Raw genomic sequence first — 14,809 nt, 5'->3', positions numbered from 1 at the left:
GAGTATGCGGTCCAAGCTGGAAGTTGTCAAGGAAGGCTTCTTCCAGGTCCTCCCAGCTGCCAATCGAGTTTTCGGGCAAACTGTTCAACCAGTGCCGAGCTGGTCCTTTGAGTTTTAGTGGGAGGTATTTGATGGCATGGAGATCATCACCGCGGGCCACATGAATATGGAGAAGAAAATCCTTGATCCATACCACGGGGTCTGTTGTCCCATCATATGATTCGATGTTTACGGGTTTAACCCTTCTGGGAATTCGTGCTCCATTACCTCGTCAGTGAAGCAAAGGGTGTGTGCAGTGCCTCTATATCAGGCCACATCGCGACGTAGCTCGGATGGAGTCCGTCTGCGGTTCTCGGCCCGGGCGTGATTATGATTGTTGCGTCCGTCTATGTAGCCGTTGTCGCGTGTCGGGGCACGCCCCCGCGATCCATAGATCGATCTGTTCTGACCTGCTCTACTGTCCAAATCCTGCTGCAGGTCATATGTATGTCTCTGAGCTGTTTTATCTTTGCCTTTACGGTGAGGTGGTACGGGCTGGTGTTCGGCTTGAATTGCGGCTTTGTCCCGGCCACGTGGTGGTCGGTCAGCCGCATTGCGCGATGATGGTACGGGCTCTAGCACCTCATCATCGAACTGAGGTAGCAATTTGTGCTTCGGATAACTTTTGGCTGGGCGCTCGTGGCCGTATTCCTCGGCTGCCAGGACATTAGTTCATCTATCGTTGAGCAGATCTTTGTCAGCTTGAAGCTACTACTGCTTCTTTTTCAGGCTCCTTGCAGTGGCTATTAGCCGGCGCTTGAAGCGCTCCTGCCCGAGAGGTTCCTCGGGCACGATAAAATCCTCGTTGCCGAGGCTCACCTCATCCTCGGAAAGCGGAAGATAATTACTGTCCTCTAAGTCTTTGTTTATGGCTTGTTCATCAGGGCTAACTTGCCCGTCTTCCCATTTGTCCTATTCATAATTTGGCTCGACGGGGTCTTCATTGTCTTCGGCATCGTCCGGGGTATTGTTTTCTCCTGTGTCGGTATTGTTGTTTTTTCTACAGCATGATTTAGAACGGCGCCGCTGACGCCGGTGCTTTGGCTGTATCTCAGGAGGTTTATCCTCGACTGGGTCTTCTTTGTCATCGTCATTATTTTCTTTGGGTATATCCACCATATACACATCATACGAAGAGGTGGCCGACCAGCGACCGGTAAACATCGGGTTTTGTGCCTGCTCGTCTCCTGCATCGTCGTCCATACCGTCGATTATTGGAAATATGCCCTAGAGGCAATAATAAAATGGTTATTATTATATTTCTTTGTTCATGATAATTGTCTATTGTTCATGCTATAATTGTGTTATCCGGAAATCGTAATACATGTGTGAATACATAGACCACAACACGTCCCTAGTGAGCCTCTAGTTGACTAGCTCGTTGATCAAAAGATAGTCATGGTTTCCTGACTATGGACATTGGATGTTATTGATAACGGGATCACATCATTAGGAGAATGATGTGATGGACAAGACCCAATCCTAAGCTTAGCTCAAAGATCGTGTAGTTCGTTTGCTGTAGCTTTCCTGAATGTCAAGTATCATTTCCTTAGACCATGAGATTGTGCAACTCCCGGATACCGTAGGAGTGCCTTGGGTGTGCCAAACGTCACAACATAACTGGGTGACTATAAAGGTACATTACAGGTATCTCCGAAAGTGTCTGTTGGGTTGGCACGAATCGAGACTGGGATTTGTCACTCCGTATGATGGAGAGGTATCTCTGGGCCCACTCAGTAATGCATCATCATAATGAGCTCAATGTGATCAAGTGGTTGATCACGGGATCATGCATTACGGTACGAGTAAAGTGACTTGCCGGTAACGAGACTGAACAAGGTATTGGGATACCGACGATCGAGTCTCGGGCAAGTAACGTACCGATTGACAAAGGGAATTGTATACGGATTGATTGAATCCTCGACATCGTGGTTCATCCGATGAGATCATCGTGGAGCATGTGGGAGCCAACATGGGTATCCAGATCCCACTGTTGGTTATTGACCAGAGAGTCGTCTCGGTCATGTTTGCATGTCTCCCGAACCCGTAGGATCTACACACTTAAGGTTCGGTGACGCTAGGGTTGTTAGGAAGACTTGTATGTGATTACTGAATGTTGTTCGGAGTCCCGGATGAGATCCCGGACGTCACGAGGAGTTCCAGAATGGTCCGGAGGTAAAGATTTATATATGGGAAGTTGTCATACGGTCGCCAGGAAGGTTCGGGGGCATATCGGTATTGTACCGGGGCCATCGGAGGGGGTCCGGGGGTCCACCGGGAGGGGCCACCTCTTCCGGAGGGCCTTATGGGCTGTATGGAGAAGGGAACCAGCCCAAGTGGGCTGGGGCGCCACACCCCCCTAGGGCCCATGCGCCTAGGGTTGGGGGAAACCCTAAGGGGGGGCGCCCCCTTGCTTGGGGGGCAAGCCCCCCTCCCCTTGGCCGCCGCCCCCCCTCTAGATCTCATCTAAAGGGAGCCGGCCCCCTTCCCCCTTCCCCTATAAATAGAGGGGTGAGGGGAGGGCTGCATACGACATCCAGGGCGCAGCCCCTCCCCTCCTCTCCCCAACACCTCTCCTCCTCCATAAGAGCTTGGCGAAGCCCTGCCGGAGTACTGCAGCTTCATCACCACCACGCCGTCGTGCTGCTGTTGGAGCCCTCTTCCTCAACCTCTCCCTCCTCCTTGCTGGATCAAGGCGCGGGAGACGTCCTCGCTCCGTACGTGTGTTGAACGCGGAGGTGCCGTCCGTTCGGCACTAGGATCTTCGGTGATTTGGATCACGTCGAGTACGACTCCATCAACCCCGTTCTCTTGAATGCTTCCGCTCGTGATCTACAAGGGTATGTAGATGCACTCCTCTCTCCCTCGTTGCTAGATGACTCCATAGATTGATCTTGGTGATGCGTAGAAAATTTTAAAATTCTGCTACGTTCCCCAACATCGATGTCTTCGGAGCCGTAATCGAGCATATCGGTTTAAGTCCTCAACAGTGGCTATGAAGTAGGAGGTGGGTGGGAAGCGAAATTCCCCATCATCAACCCCCAGTTCGAACCGGATATAATTCGGTTGTGAGTCCCCTGCTAAGGAAAGGGTTTTTAATGAGTTCAGCACATCGCCTAAAGGTGAGTGTCGGAAGATGACCGCGGCGCTGAATTCGACGACCGGGGCCTGATCGGGCGCGGACGCGCGTGGTTCAGAACCTGTGGCCGGAGACGAATGCGAGGTTCCGGTGACATAGATCATGCTCGAGGTTGGGTCTGTGTGCGGCTCCAGCGCCGCTGAGTCTGCGACTCCCGTGGCGGGATTGAGCTTCTTGTCCTCGGATGGCGCAATCTGCTCCGGATCTAGGGCCGGAGCACTTACAGGTGCTATCTCCTGGGTATGGTCCGATGACAGATTTAGGTCATGCTCATCATGGTGGCAGGGAGCGGCTGCCGTGGGCTCAAATCCGTCAAAAATCAAGTCTTTGCGGGTATCAGCAACGTAGTTCGAGCTTCCAAACCTGACTTGATGGCCAGGGGCGTAGCTGTCGATCTGCTCTAGATAGCCAAGCGAGTTGGCCCGCAGTGCGAAGCCGTCGAATACGAAGATCTGGCCGGGGAGAAAAACTTCCCCCTGGACGGCATTGTTGTAGATGATTGACAGGGCCATCGAACCTCTTAGAGACGACGCAGCGGAACTCTCAATGAAAGCACCAATGTTGGTGTCAAAACCGACGGATCTCGGGTAGGGGGTCCCGAACTGTGCGTCTAAGGTCGATGGTAACAGGAGACAGGGGACCCGATGTTTACCCAGGTTCAGGCCCTCTCTATGGAGGTAATACCCTACTTCCTGCTTGATTGATCTTGATACAAGAGTTCATCTACCATGAGATCGTAATGGCTAAAACCCTAGAAGCCTAGCCTGTATGATTATGATTGTCCCTATGGACTAAACCCTCCTATTTATATAGACACCGGAGGGGACTAGGGTTGTACAAAGTCGGTTACAGGGAAAGGAATCTTCATATCCAGATGCCAAGCTTGCCTTCCACGCCAAGGAGAGTCCCATCCGGACACGGGTAAGAGTCTTCGGTCTTGTATCTTCACAGCCCATCAGTCTGGCCCATGTCCAACAGGCCGGACGTCCGAGGACCCCTTAGTCCAGGTCTCCCTCACCCGTGGCGGTTGAGCGCTCGATGACCCTTGATCGGTCCCCTGAAATTGAGAACATGCTCTTCCGCATTCTCCACGTCTACAAGGACCGCCTACATCATCGCCTCTCATCCATGTAGTCATCCTCGTCGGACGAGTCTCTGACGACTCAATATAGTGCTCGTATATGTACCCTATATCCAAATACATTGCTTCAAAGAAGAAGGGCAAAAAGAATTAACATCGGCATTTCACGGAACAGTTGCCGGGCATGGTGAGTACCGTAGGAGCTGATGGTACCTGCTCGGCGGTTTGGGGGAGAGGTGTGGAACGGCGGTGGAGAAGAAGCGGCTTCGATCCCTTGTGTACCGCCGGAGGTGACAGACTCGTCGAGTACCGGCAAGGGTTATTGTCGGTTATAAATCCAGCATATCTCGTAGTAGGGGTCCTAAGCTAGGCGTCTTGGAACGATGGTAACATGGACACGGATTTTACCCAGGTTCGGCCCCTCTTAATGGAGGTAAAACCCTACGTCTTGCTTTTGATTGTATTCATATGGGTGTTGTACAGGGTACATGTATCTACCACGAGATTGGTCTAATGAATATTAGTTGATCTATTGACTAGTCTGGCCTCGGTTTATATAGTGCACCAGAGGCCTAGGTTTTAGAGGAGTCCTTGTCTTGGGGGTCAAGTCTTATGTAATCCTCCTTGTATGCGGCATGGGCTATCCGAAGTGGCTCATAAGTGAACCGCCATGGGTCCTCGGCCCGATCCAGCTGGTCGGAAGACGACGTGGTGAGTACCTCCTAGTACAGGACACCGTTAGTTATGCCAGGGCGGCTTGGATGGTGGAGCGGTGGCGATTGCAATAGAGAAAAGGGGAAGGAGAGAAAATGAGAGGATGAAGGTGCGGGGTCCGGGAGGGATTTTGGTGGGGTTTTGAGTGGGCCGGGGGTGTCGGAGTCCTACCTGTCTGCTCTTCGGACTCGAGCAAAGCCTCTAGTTTGTCTCGCGTTTGCGGGAAAAAATACGTTCAGACAGCTTGATGGATCGATACAATTTCGAATTAAATGACATAACACGTTCGGACCGCACCATCCAGATGTACGCGGGCATCACACAAGCTCTCGTGACTAGTTGGGACCTCGGACTCTCCCGAGCAGGAGCCCCTTCCCACACGCTCCAGCTGGTACTAGATAGGTTCTAGAGAACCAGCATTTGGACGGACAAAAGCGCCCGATGGAGCGACGCCAAATGCAGCCCCCACGCCGCGAGAATGACAAATGTACGAACGAGCACACACTTGCCCAAAAACTTCAAGCTTGAAACTTGAGAGTCTGCACCCGTACCTTTCGGCGCTCCGTCCTCGTACCAGCAGGAGAGAAAACGAAGACGGCGAGCGCTTTGCGTCACGTGCCCGCGGACGAGGCCGGAGCGCCAAGGAAGGAACGCGCCGCCGCCGCACACGCGTCCGTCCGCCCGGCGGCTCGCCCGTCCACCTCGTATCGCCTTCCGCTGCCATCTCGTTCTCGTACCTGCCGTGACACACGAGCCCACGCGCGCATCCGGCCGACCCTTCCTAACAGACGGCCAGGTTTAGACGGGCGAGCCAGCGTTCCCGCCCGGCGAAAGATCTTTCTGCCCCGGAGGCCGGAAGGAAGTTTGCGCACGAAGTTGCAGGTTCAGACAACCTTTCCTCCTTCCTCCCATCGCTCTCTCTAGCTACTCCGACGAGCGGTAGGTACATACAGCGACTCTTCGTTCCTGTCGTTTCTCGCGCCATATGACCACTACGCTGCTTAACCAGGCATCGTTTCAGAGTTTGTACTACGAGATACCAGCACGATGCCGCCGCGGCACGGAAAAAGTACGCGCGCGCGGGCACTAACACGTCAACGGAGCCCTGGGCACCGTTGGTGCGGTTCGGCGCCGCGACAAAGCTTCTCCAGCCACAGGAACGAGACGCCCGCCATTGGAATCGTCCGCTCTTGATCTTCCACACGCCCAGCTCCTTCACCGCCACGGTTCATTCGCCCCGTCTATTCTTGGAACCTTCCCCGCCTTCTAGTTGCTGCACATGTTCCATGTCATTCCTCTGAGTATTTATACGGCCTCGTGGTTCGACAGGTCCTCTGCAACAGTCAATACTTCAACTTCAACGCAACGCAGCACGGGCAACGTTGGTTGAACAAGGAGCTGACCGAGTCCAGCAATGGCGGCGAGGGCTGCAGGTACCGGCCGGCTGCTCAGAGCAACCACCGCCAAGGACAGCCGTCTGCCATCGTCGTCCCCGGCGGCCAGCCGGCCGGCGTGCCGCATCCCGTCTCTCAAGTTCCCGTTCCTGTGGGACACCAAGGCGAGGCAAGGGAAGATCAGCCGCGCCGCCGAGCAGAGGGCGGCGCTGATCACCCTGGGAGCAGCCAGCGCCAGCACCACGGAGGAGAAACAACTCCTGCCGGGGGAAGCGAGCAGCGTAGATCTCCTGCTGCCTCTGGCGTACGAGGTCACCAGGAGGCTGGTGCTCAGGCAGTTCGGGGAGACGTGGCTGGCCCTCACGCGGCGTCGCTGGGCCAAGGTCGCCGAGGCCGTCGTCCACCAGGGCATCGTCAGATGCCAATCGTTCACGCTCATCGGCGTCGCAGGATCGCTCCTCGGTTCAGTCCCATGTTTTCTCGAGGTAATTTCCGACAAATGACCCTTTATGTCACTCACTTCTCAATCAAGTGTAACCATTTATGTGATGCAAATACTGTTCGAAGTCAGGACGTCCAAGACTGATCAAACTTTTTTATGTGACTGTATAGGGCTGTGGTATTGTTGTTGAGTCGTTCTTCTTGCAGTTCCGAGCCATGTCCCAGACAGTAGATCCAGCCGAGATCATCAAACTGCTCATCGAAGCATTAGGTACATGTTCTTCATCTGGCGTTCGCTTCAACATGAGCTTTGCGCAAACCATAGTACTCCATGTTACTAACTTGGGGACAAACTAATTCCTCTTCTTCCAGACATGTTTCTGATCGGCACTGCTCTGCTCACGTTTGCCATGGGGATGTACGGCATGTTCTACGGCTCGCAGCGCGTCCAGGAGCCCATCTACGAGAGGCTGAAGAAAGGGGCGAGGATCCGGTCCGTCACGCAGGCCAAGTCGAGGTTCGGCCACGCCGTGATCCTGCTGCTCCAGGCCGGCGTCCTCGAGAAGTTCAAGAGCGTGCCGCTCGTCACCGGCCTCGACATGGCCTGCTTCGCCGGGGCCGTGCTCGCCTCCTCCGCCGGCGTCTTCCTGCTGTCCAGGCTCTCGGCGCATCCGCAGCCATGCAACAAGCAAGCCTCCTTCGCGTGAACGTGTCCGATGTCACTGCAAAACATGCAATATTCGTTTGTTCTTTCATTTCAAGTTAGCGAAGCAAGAAATAGTACTTACTAATAGAAAAACCAAAACCTGTGATGCTCTTGTGCCTTTTTCGTCTTTTCCCTCACTGCTCGTAGCGGTTTAATTTGTAGCTTGAGAGCAATGTCAATAAAGATTCTCGGAGTAGGAAGAAAAGGTACTGCAAAAATCATTTCGGAGCGACTCTCGTACTCTTTTGTGATCAACCACGTAAAAACTCGTGGTGCGTTTCACCTTCACGTTGCCTCCCGAAATTTCAGTGGCCGCGTTCCGGCATCGACTGGGATGGGCGGCCGAGTGCTTTCGATGGCGAAGGCGTGAGTGACGGTACCTGTGGCGCCGCGGCGTCGGCTCTTCCCTATTCCGACCGCGCGCGGATTCTGCTCCGCCACTTGCCGTCGCACTGCCGCTTAGGGGAGGGAAGAGGCAGTGTGGCGCGCGCGACATCGTAACATCGGCCAACCTAGCTACCCACGCGAAGACACACACTATTGAAAAGAAAGCATCGTCGAGGTTATAACCAACCAGTATTGTCATCACTCCTCTGCGAGCCATCAATTTCGATTTCAGCATTGACGACCACCAACGCAACCCTCATCAGACAGTCTACCACCTGCGCTGGCGATGAGACACCTGAGACTTAGATGATGAACCTTGCATGAGAAAAGCGTTGAGCCAGCACCAACTAGGCCCTGCAAGCGAACATCGATCTCGTGCCATCGTCACCGCTAACGCACCTCCTCCACAACTCCGATCCACAAAGACGCGATGAGGCACGAGAACTCCTCGAACACATCGGATGATACCGACTACCAAACCCCCACCTCAACTGGTGAGGACACCACAACCATCGACAAGTCCCCAACAATTATGGGTCCTATCACAAGAAGTCGCGCCAAACTAATAAGTGACCAGATGATCGCTAAGACACTAATTGAAGTTTACCTTGTAACCTTGATGACACAACTATGCTTTCATCCCCACTGTTGTTGGTTGAACTTGGGTATCATATAAAAGAAATCGAACAACCTATGAGCTCTTGAAGAAACCGGTTTGAAGAAAATAAGTTCCAAGTGAAGCTGATATTGTCAGATTTTAGCTCTACTATCAGTTTTTAGCTCTAATGTTTTATTGTGTCACACCCGAGAGACGGGCCATACAGGTACATCACCAGAAGCTACATCAAATTTACTCTCCAATGCAAAGAAACCTCGCATCATTTGGAGTTGTCAGTCAAACGTTCTAGTCATTCTCGTGGAAGGTGTCCATGCTGTCAAGGCTTCGCGAATTTTCGAGGAGCTCTCCAACAACTCCCGAAGTTGACTGCTTATTCCCCCAAGTAAGCCACGCAAAGCTAGTTATTATTTAAACCTTTTCACACCTAGCTAAGGGGAGTTGTCTCTACTATAAAACCCATCTCCTCCATCCTTTGAGACCTTTTGTCAAACTATTCAGCTACAAGCTTATGCAGCAAGACTGCTAGAGATCTGAGAGATCCTTACTACCTTTGCTCTTGTGAGTTCATACGGATTCGCGAGAAGGAGCCTCTGGTTTCCCCTAAATCGTGCTCTACAATTTCATGTGTTTTGTGTGGGTTAGTTCCGGTTTGTGGTTTCTGTGATTGTTCAGGTAGTGGGTTGGAGTTCTTGTAGATCCGGTCAGCCATCCCCAACGTACGGATTACATCCAACCTTGGCAGGTGTAAAACTAGTTACGCGGCTGCTTGCAACTAGTTATCCCTTTGATTCGATCCTACGAAGTGAAGAGTGGGCCACCCTCGTGCATGAACTCGTTCAACGGGCTTGCACCTATCATCAAACCAACTCCACTTGAAATTGACATCGTTGCTGGACAAGAAGCCACACAACTCCGAACCAGGGTCGCCACCCGAGCATCCTCGCAACAAGCAGCGACCCACATGACCTTGGATGAAATCGAGGCAGCCATCAGTCCAGATCACTAACCATCGGTTCCTCCAGCCAGCCTGGCTCCAAGAACGATGTTCGATATAGAGCTTTGTCATCATTCGATCTGGGAAGATCTCATATCTGAGGTTTCCCCAAAACAATTATTCATGTAAAATCTCAAAGGCACATGTGGGGTTCATGACATGGTGAGAAGTTTTAGTATGCCCCCAAAAGTTGAGGAGAGTTGGGACCTACATATAAGAGATTCTCTTCCACGTCCTACTGGAGCATGAGAAGAGTACTGGCACACATGCTATCCTCCTCACTCGCCCGCCTCACCATGCCACGTGCGTGTGTCTTGTGTTTCGTGAACAACCTAAGCTCAAACATATGTCATGTGTGCTTGTTATTTTTGCTAGATGGAAATGGATAACTAATTGGTAATTAATTACGATTTTAGCAAATGCTTTACGAATAGCAACATCTGATCTAGTTGGTTCGGATTGTGGGTTGTTACCGACTCGGTCGTGGGCCTAACACCGCGTCTCCATGCCCGACCACCAATATATTGGAGGCAAATCCATTAGCAACCCTAGTCGTCACGCAAAATAGATTGCAACTACTCTACCTTCTTGCGCACAAAATAATCTTCGTTCCTCTCGTTGTTGTTACTTCTGGCCAACTCCATCAGAAGACCACTGCATGGATGCTCAGCAGAGCAGGCCTCTGAAACCAAGGGTGAGCGTTGTGGGGAGCAAACCGGTCCACAACCCGTCCTTTGTTTTGGAGTTGCTCTTAGAATTTGCTACAAATCCGGCCCAAGAACAGCATATTGCCCACTGAGTAAGGTAAAGGCCCGCCTTCACTTTGTTTCATGCTCTGCCACTGTCTAGAACCTTGTCCTTTGTGATCCTACACCAGGAAATGGGTGATAAGGATTTTGGGAGGCATCTCGGCACGACTGCCCGCAACTGTTCGACTACATCCACGACTTTGGCTACTACATCGGCCTTCCCACTGACAGCACAACACCGTGAACAAGAAGGTTGTTTGAGCCTCTTCCGCCGACACGACTTTCGCCTCTCCGAAAGGAGGGTATGATATATTCATCCCTCTCTTTTTTTTCTCATGTGTTAGCCATACTCACTGTTATCATAGATGTTCCTATTCTATGTTTCGTTTATACATGGAGGGCATTGGTTTTTCTTCCCCGTGTCTTCTTCTTATGCTTGGGCATCCACGTCTCGCTTCGTCATAACTACAGCATAAGGGAAAAACAAGATCTAGGGTAAACGCTCATCACAACTCCATCGTCTGGCGGGATTTGGCTCATCGCATTGAGATTTTTTGTGGTATTACTAAGGTAGAGATCCATGACGAACCTCTACTGCATTCGCAACCACCTACTCTTTTTTCTCATCACTTGATGTTGGATGCCTCTGTTTCCAGGGTTTTGTGCGACCCTTCATTGATCCTTGATCTTCCGCCTCACCTCTCTGATACCGCAAAAAATAAACTTGGCTTTTCCATGCTATTTTGGACTCGATAAAACAGAATCTACAGGTATCAAACAACATATTGGCAGGATCGATGGCAAGTTTCTCACAACACGATCGGCTCACAAAGCATTGTGGGAGTCCAAATTGGTGGACCTCTTCGCCACAGCCATCTAGAGAAATTTTGCACCCAACAAATGAAGGCCCTTCTTATGGCTCGCCCACAAGAATCATCTCTTCATCAACGACTTTCATTTCAGGAGAGGCATTGCAAAGATTAGCGCCCCTTCTGCCCTGATCCTGAGACTACCGATCACCCACTTCTTTATTGCCCCTCAATTCAATCTCTTTGGGAGGAACTCACCAGCCTATGCGGGTCTGTGTTTTTATTTTTGTTTTCAATTGATTTATGTGCTAAAACTATATTCTTAGATGTGTAATATCGACTACGCTGGCTCATGGGTCTTATATGTGTCAATTTGCACAACACTTTAGATGGGGTGACATAGGTTGAATCATGTTCATCGTGTCATCGTGATGTTGAATTTTTTTAAAAAATTACACACTTGGAAAGTATAAACTCATTGGTAGTGCTGAATATATTGAATATATCGTAACGGGGAATACAATAGTGAAAATGGTTCATAATTTGTAAGCTCAATTCACAATGTATTTCAATATATTTTTTGAAAGAAAAGCAAGTGCAACAAACACCCCCCCCCCCCCCCCCCCGCCCCAACCCTGGCCCAAAGGGAAAATCCGATTGGGACAAAAAAACACAGATCGACCTCAACACGTGTCGACCATGTGGATGTGTACCTTCATGTCTCCATGTGTTGCCAATAGAGGCGTCAGTCGCAATCCCAGGAGTTACTTTATAACCGGTGATCTTTTTTCATGTGTTTTTCATCCCTTTTTCACTTATAATTTTATCTTTTGCTTGTTTTTCCTATTTCTATTGACATTTTTATAAACAAAATACCATAACAAATATTCTGACACACATGAGCAAAATTTATTCAAATATATTTCTCAAAAAAATCTCCAAATAAACATTTTTTAAAATACATTGATATTTTTTTGTAGAAAGTTTTTTAAGCATGAAATGGAATATGCATGTATTTGGTCATTTATAATTTTGCCATATACTCCCACCATCCCATAATATAAGAGTATTTTGGAGATTTTCTTTTAAATAAGGGTTGCGCCAGCAGCTGTCCCATTATCATTTCGCTTAGGCTGATCCACCGTGCTCCCAAACGCGGCAAATATGAAATCCCTGGGATATATAAACTTGTCGCATGTTCTGGCAAACAGGGCAGTCTCACACACTAAAGTGGTCTTTAGGAACATGGGGGCATTGGAGCACTTTTTTTTACCACCCCAAAACAAGTGCTTAATAATTTTGAAAATTTTGCTTTTTACTTGAATACTCATACATATGGCAAAGTACCTGTGAAATTTCGCTCAATAATATGGTGTATTGTACGCTGCACAAAAAGGACATCTGTTTAAAATCAACAAAAAAAACAAGCCCCACGTTTGCATTTTGTTTTTTTATCTCTCACATGCAAGCAGGTATATTGGTGAAATTTTGGTCGTCATAATTATGCTGCACCACTATACATGCATGTACCCAAAAATTTAGATTTTTTAAAGACATACAAATCCATTTTTTTGAATTGCAAATAAACGTGCTCCAATCCCTGTGTTCAGATGTCACTTTTCGGCCGACAGACACACTTTTTGCGTAGTAAGCTGACCCAACAAGATTTGGTACAATTTTTCATTTCATTTTTCTATTACCTTTATTTCTTCTAGTTTTGGATATGTATCTATGTTTCTTTTTTTCTCTTTCTATTTTCTAATATTATATAAATATTCTATTTTAAACTTTCATTTTCAAGAACAATAGTTTCTAAAAAATGAAAAATTCTTTTAAATACAAGAAATTTATTTTGAATTGTATACATATTTTCTTTCATGATTGTGAATATTATTTTTTTAAAGTGAACATTCTTTATTCAATAATAAGAATTTTCATAAAATATGTGTAACTTTTGACATGATTAAAATATTTACGTTGAGATACATGAACATATTTTCCATAATATATAATAATTTTATTGTTTAATAAATGTTTTACTATGCTTTCATACTATGTGAAAATATTTTTTTGGATTTACAAAAGGTAAAACAACAAGGTGCTAACGGGCGCCATTGGTAGCCCACCCATGTTGAAACACAAGAAAGGGGGTGAGGGAATCTCATACTCATCACTTACAAATTTTTAAGAAGTGTTCACAATTTTATTGGATTTTTATGTGAATATAAGAAAATTTTCATACTTCGGAAATTATTCATGATAAGTTTAGAATAATTCATGATAAGTTTAGAAAACTTCATAAATTTCAAAAGATAGATTTGAAAACAATTGTGAAGTTATAAGAAATTCGCATATTTTAGGAAAAAATGTAAAATAAAATAAAAAGGAAAACAAAAAAGGAAAAGAAGAAAGGAAGTAAACTATTGAAAATTAGAAGAAACAATCACGGCTCGTACTGAATGAGAATTGAGTCCCTACCGAGTGATGGTGGGTGGACTCTCGTAGTTTTAAATAGCGGAGATACCGGTCGCTATTGTGTCGGCAATAGCGACCGCTATTGCTGAAATTAAATGACATTACTTTTTTTCTTAATGGTCTACAAATATGCATAATAAGCTAGTGTTTTTACAAATTCGCTACCCGTACATAGCGCAAGCAATATCGCATGATATGCGCATTCCGCTACGCGGAACCCAATCCGCTACCATCCTGCTATCCGCTATTTAAAACCATATGGACTAAAAGATAGCCGACTTGAAGAAAAAATTAAATAGGCTGGTAGCAGATTCCTATGACGCGATCTTGCAAAGTTAAATGAGCCGGCCCTATAGAGCATTTGGGTACGCGACTCCTACGAATTACTCTTTATCCTTTGCTACAAGTGAATAATAGGGGATTACGGGAGCGCATATCTCTCACTTATAGCGAGACATAGAGTAGCCTCGCCTTAAGCCAGCACTTGATTGGATCGGCTCAGCGCGCTGGAGGCCACAGGCCTCCAAAGCCCTCTTGTTTCACTGTTATTCGTTCAAATATTTAGTTTTAGTTTTTAGATTTCTTATTGTTTTACTTTTGTTTATACGTCCAAATATTCACAATATATATCTTATAAAAACATTTTAAACAATTATTTTGAAAATGTTAATAATGCTAATGTTTTTGATATATGCTAAACATGTATACATTAAATGTACAATGTGTATGGAAAAAAGTATAGAACTAAATTAATGTCAATTTTGAAAAGTGTTAATACGTATTTGGAAAAAGTTTAACATGTATACAAACAATGTAAAATGTGCATGGAAAAAAGTAGAAACAAATCAATATAAATTTTAAACAAATGTTAATGATGTATTTAAAAAATGTTAAACCGATATATAAATAATATTCTTAATGCAACGTAAAATGTAGCTAGGGACACGAAGAATACCAATAAAAATGAAAAAAAATGAAGAAAGGAAGTAAGAAAAAAATCCAATGCAACGTGAGAATGAAACAACAGAAAATGAAAGAAAAAAACACCAATAATAAACATGAAAGAAATAAAAATAAATTAGTGAAATACAAGAAAATAGAAGGAAAAAAATGATGAAACCTGTGAAAAAGTAAAGAAAACTAAAAAGAAAAACAACCAATGAAACCGACAAAGAAAACGAGAAATAAAAAAACATATAACGAAGAATAAAAACCAGTGAAAACAAAGAAAACCGAAGTATAAGAAGAAACCAAAAGGGAAA

At 47.1% G+C, this 14,809-nt stretch overlaps 1 protein-coding gene across 2 annotated transcripts; it reads left to right on the top strand.

The window, feature by feature from the left end:
* Positions 1–5,527: 5,527 nt before the first annotated feature.
* Positions 5,528–7,732, top strand: LOC125510539. Of its 2 annotated transcripts, XM_048675756.1 has the most exons (4): positions 5,528–6,199; positions 6,303–6,852; positions 6,980–7,079; positions 7,181–7,732. In XM_048675756.1, the coding sequence occupies exons 2-4, from the start codon at positions 6,388–6,390 to the stop codon at positions 7,513–7,515; spliced, it is 900 nt and encodes a 299-aa protein (XP_048531713.1). In that variant the 5' UTR covers positions 5,528–6,199; positions 6,303–6,387; the 3' UTR covers positions 7,516–7,732. The 2 variants fall into 2 exon arrangements, with proteins under 2 accessions (XP_048531713.1, XP_048531712.1); XM_048675755.1 differs by having other exon boundaries at positions 5,528–6,852.
* The last annotated feature ends 7,077 nt before the right edge of the window (positions 7,733–14,809 follow it).

Source organism: Triticum urartu, chromosome 5, assembly GCF_003073215.2.
Source record: "Triticum urartu cultivar G1812 chromosome 5, Tu2.1, whole genome shotgun sequence".
Classification (NCBI taxonomy): Eukaryota; Viridiplantae; Streptophyta; class Magnoliopsida; order Poales; family Poaceae; genus Triticum; species Triticum urartu.
This window is presented reverse-complemented; position numbering and strand designations above follow the sequence as displayed.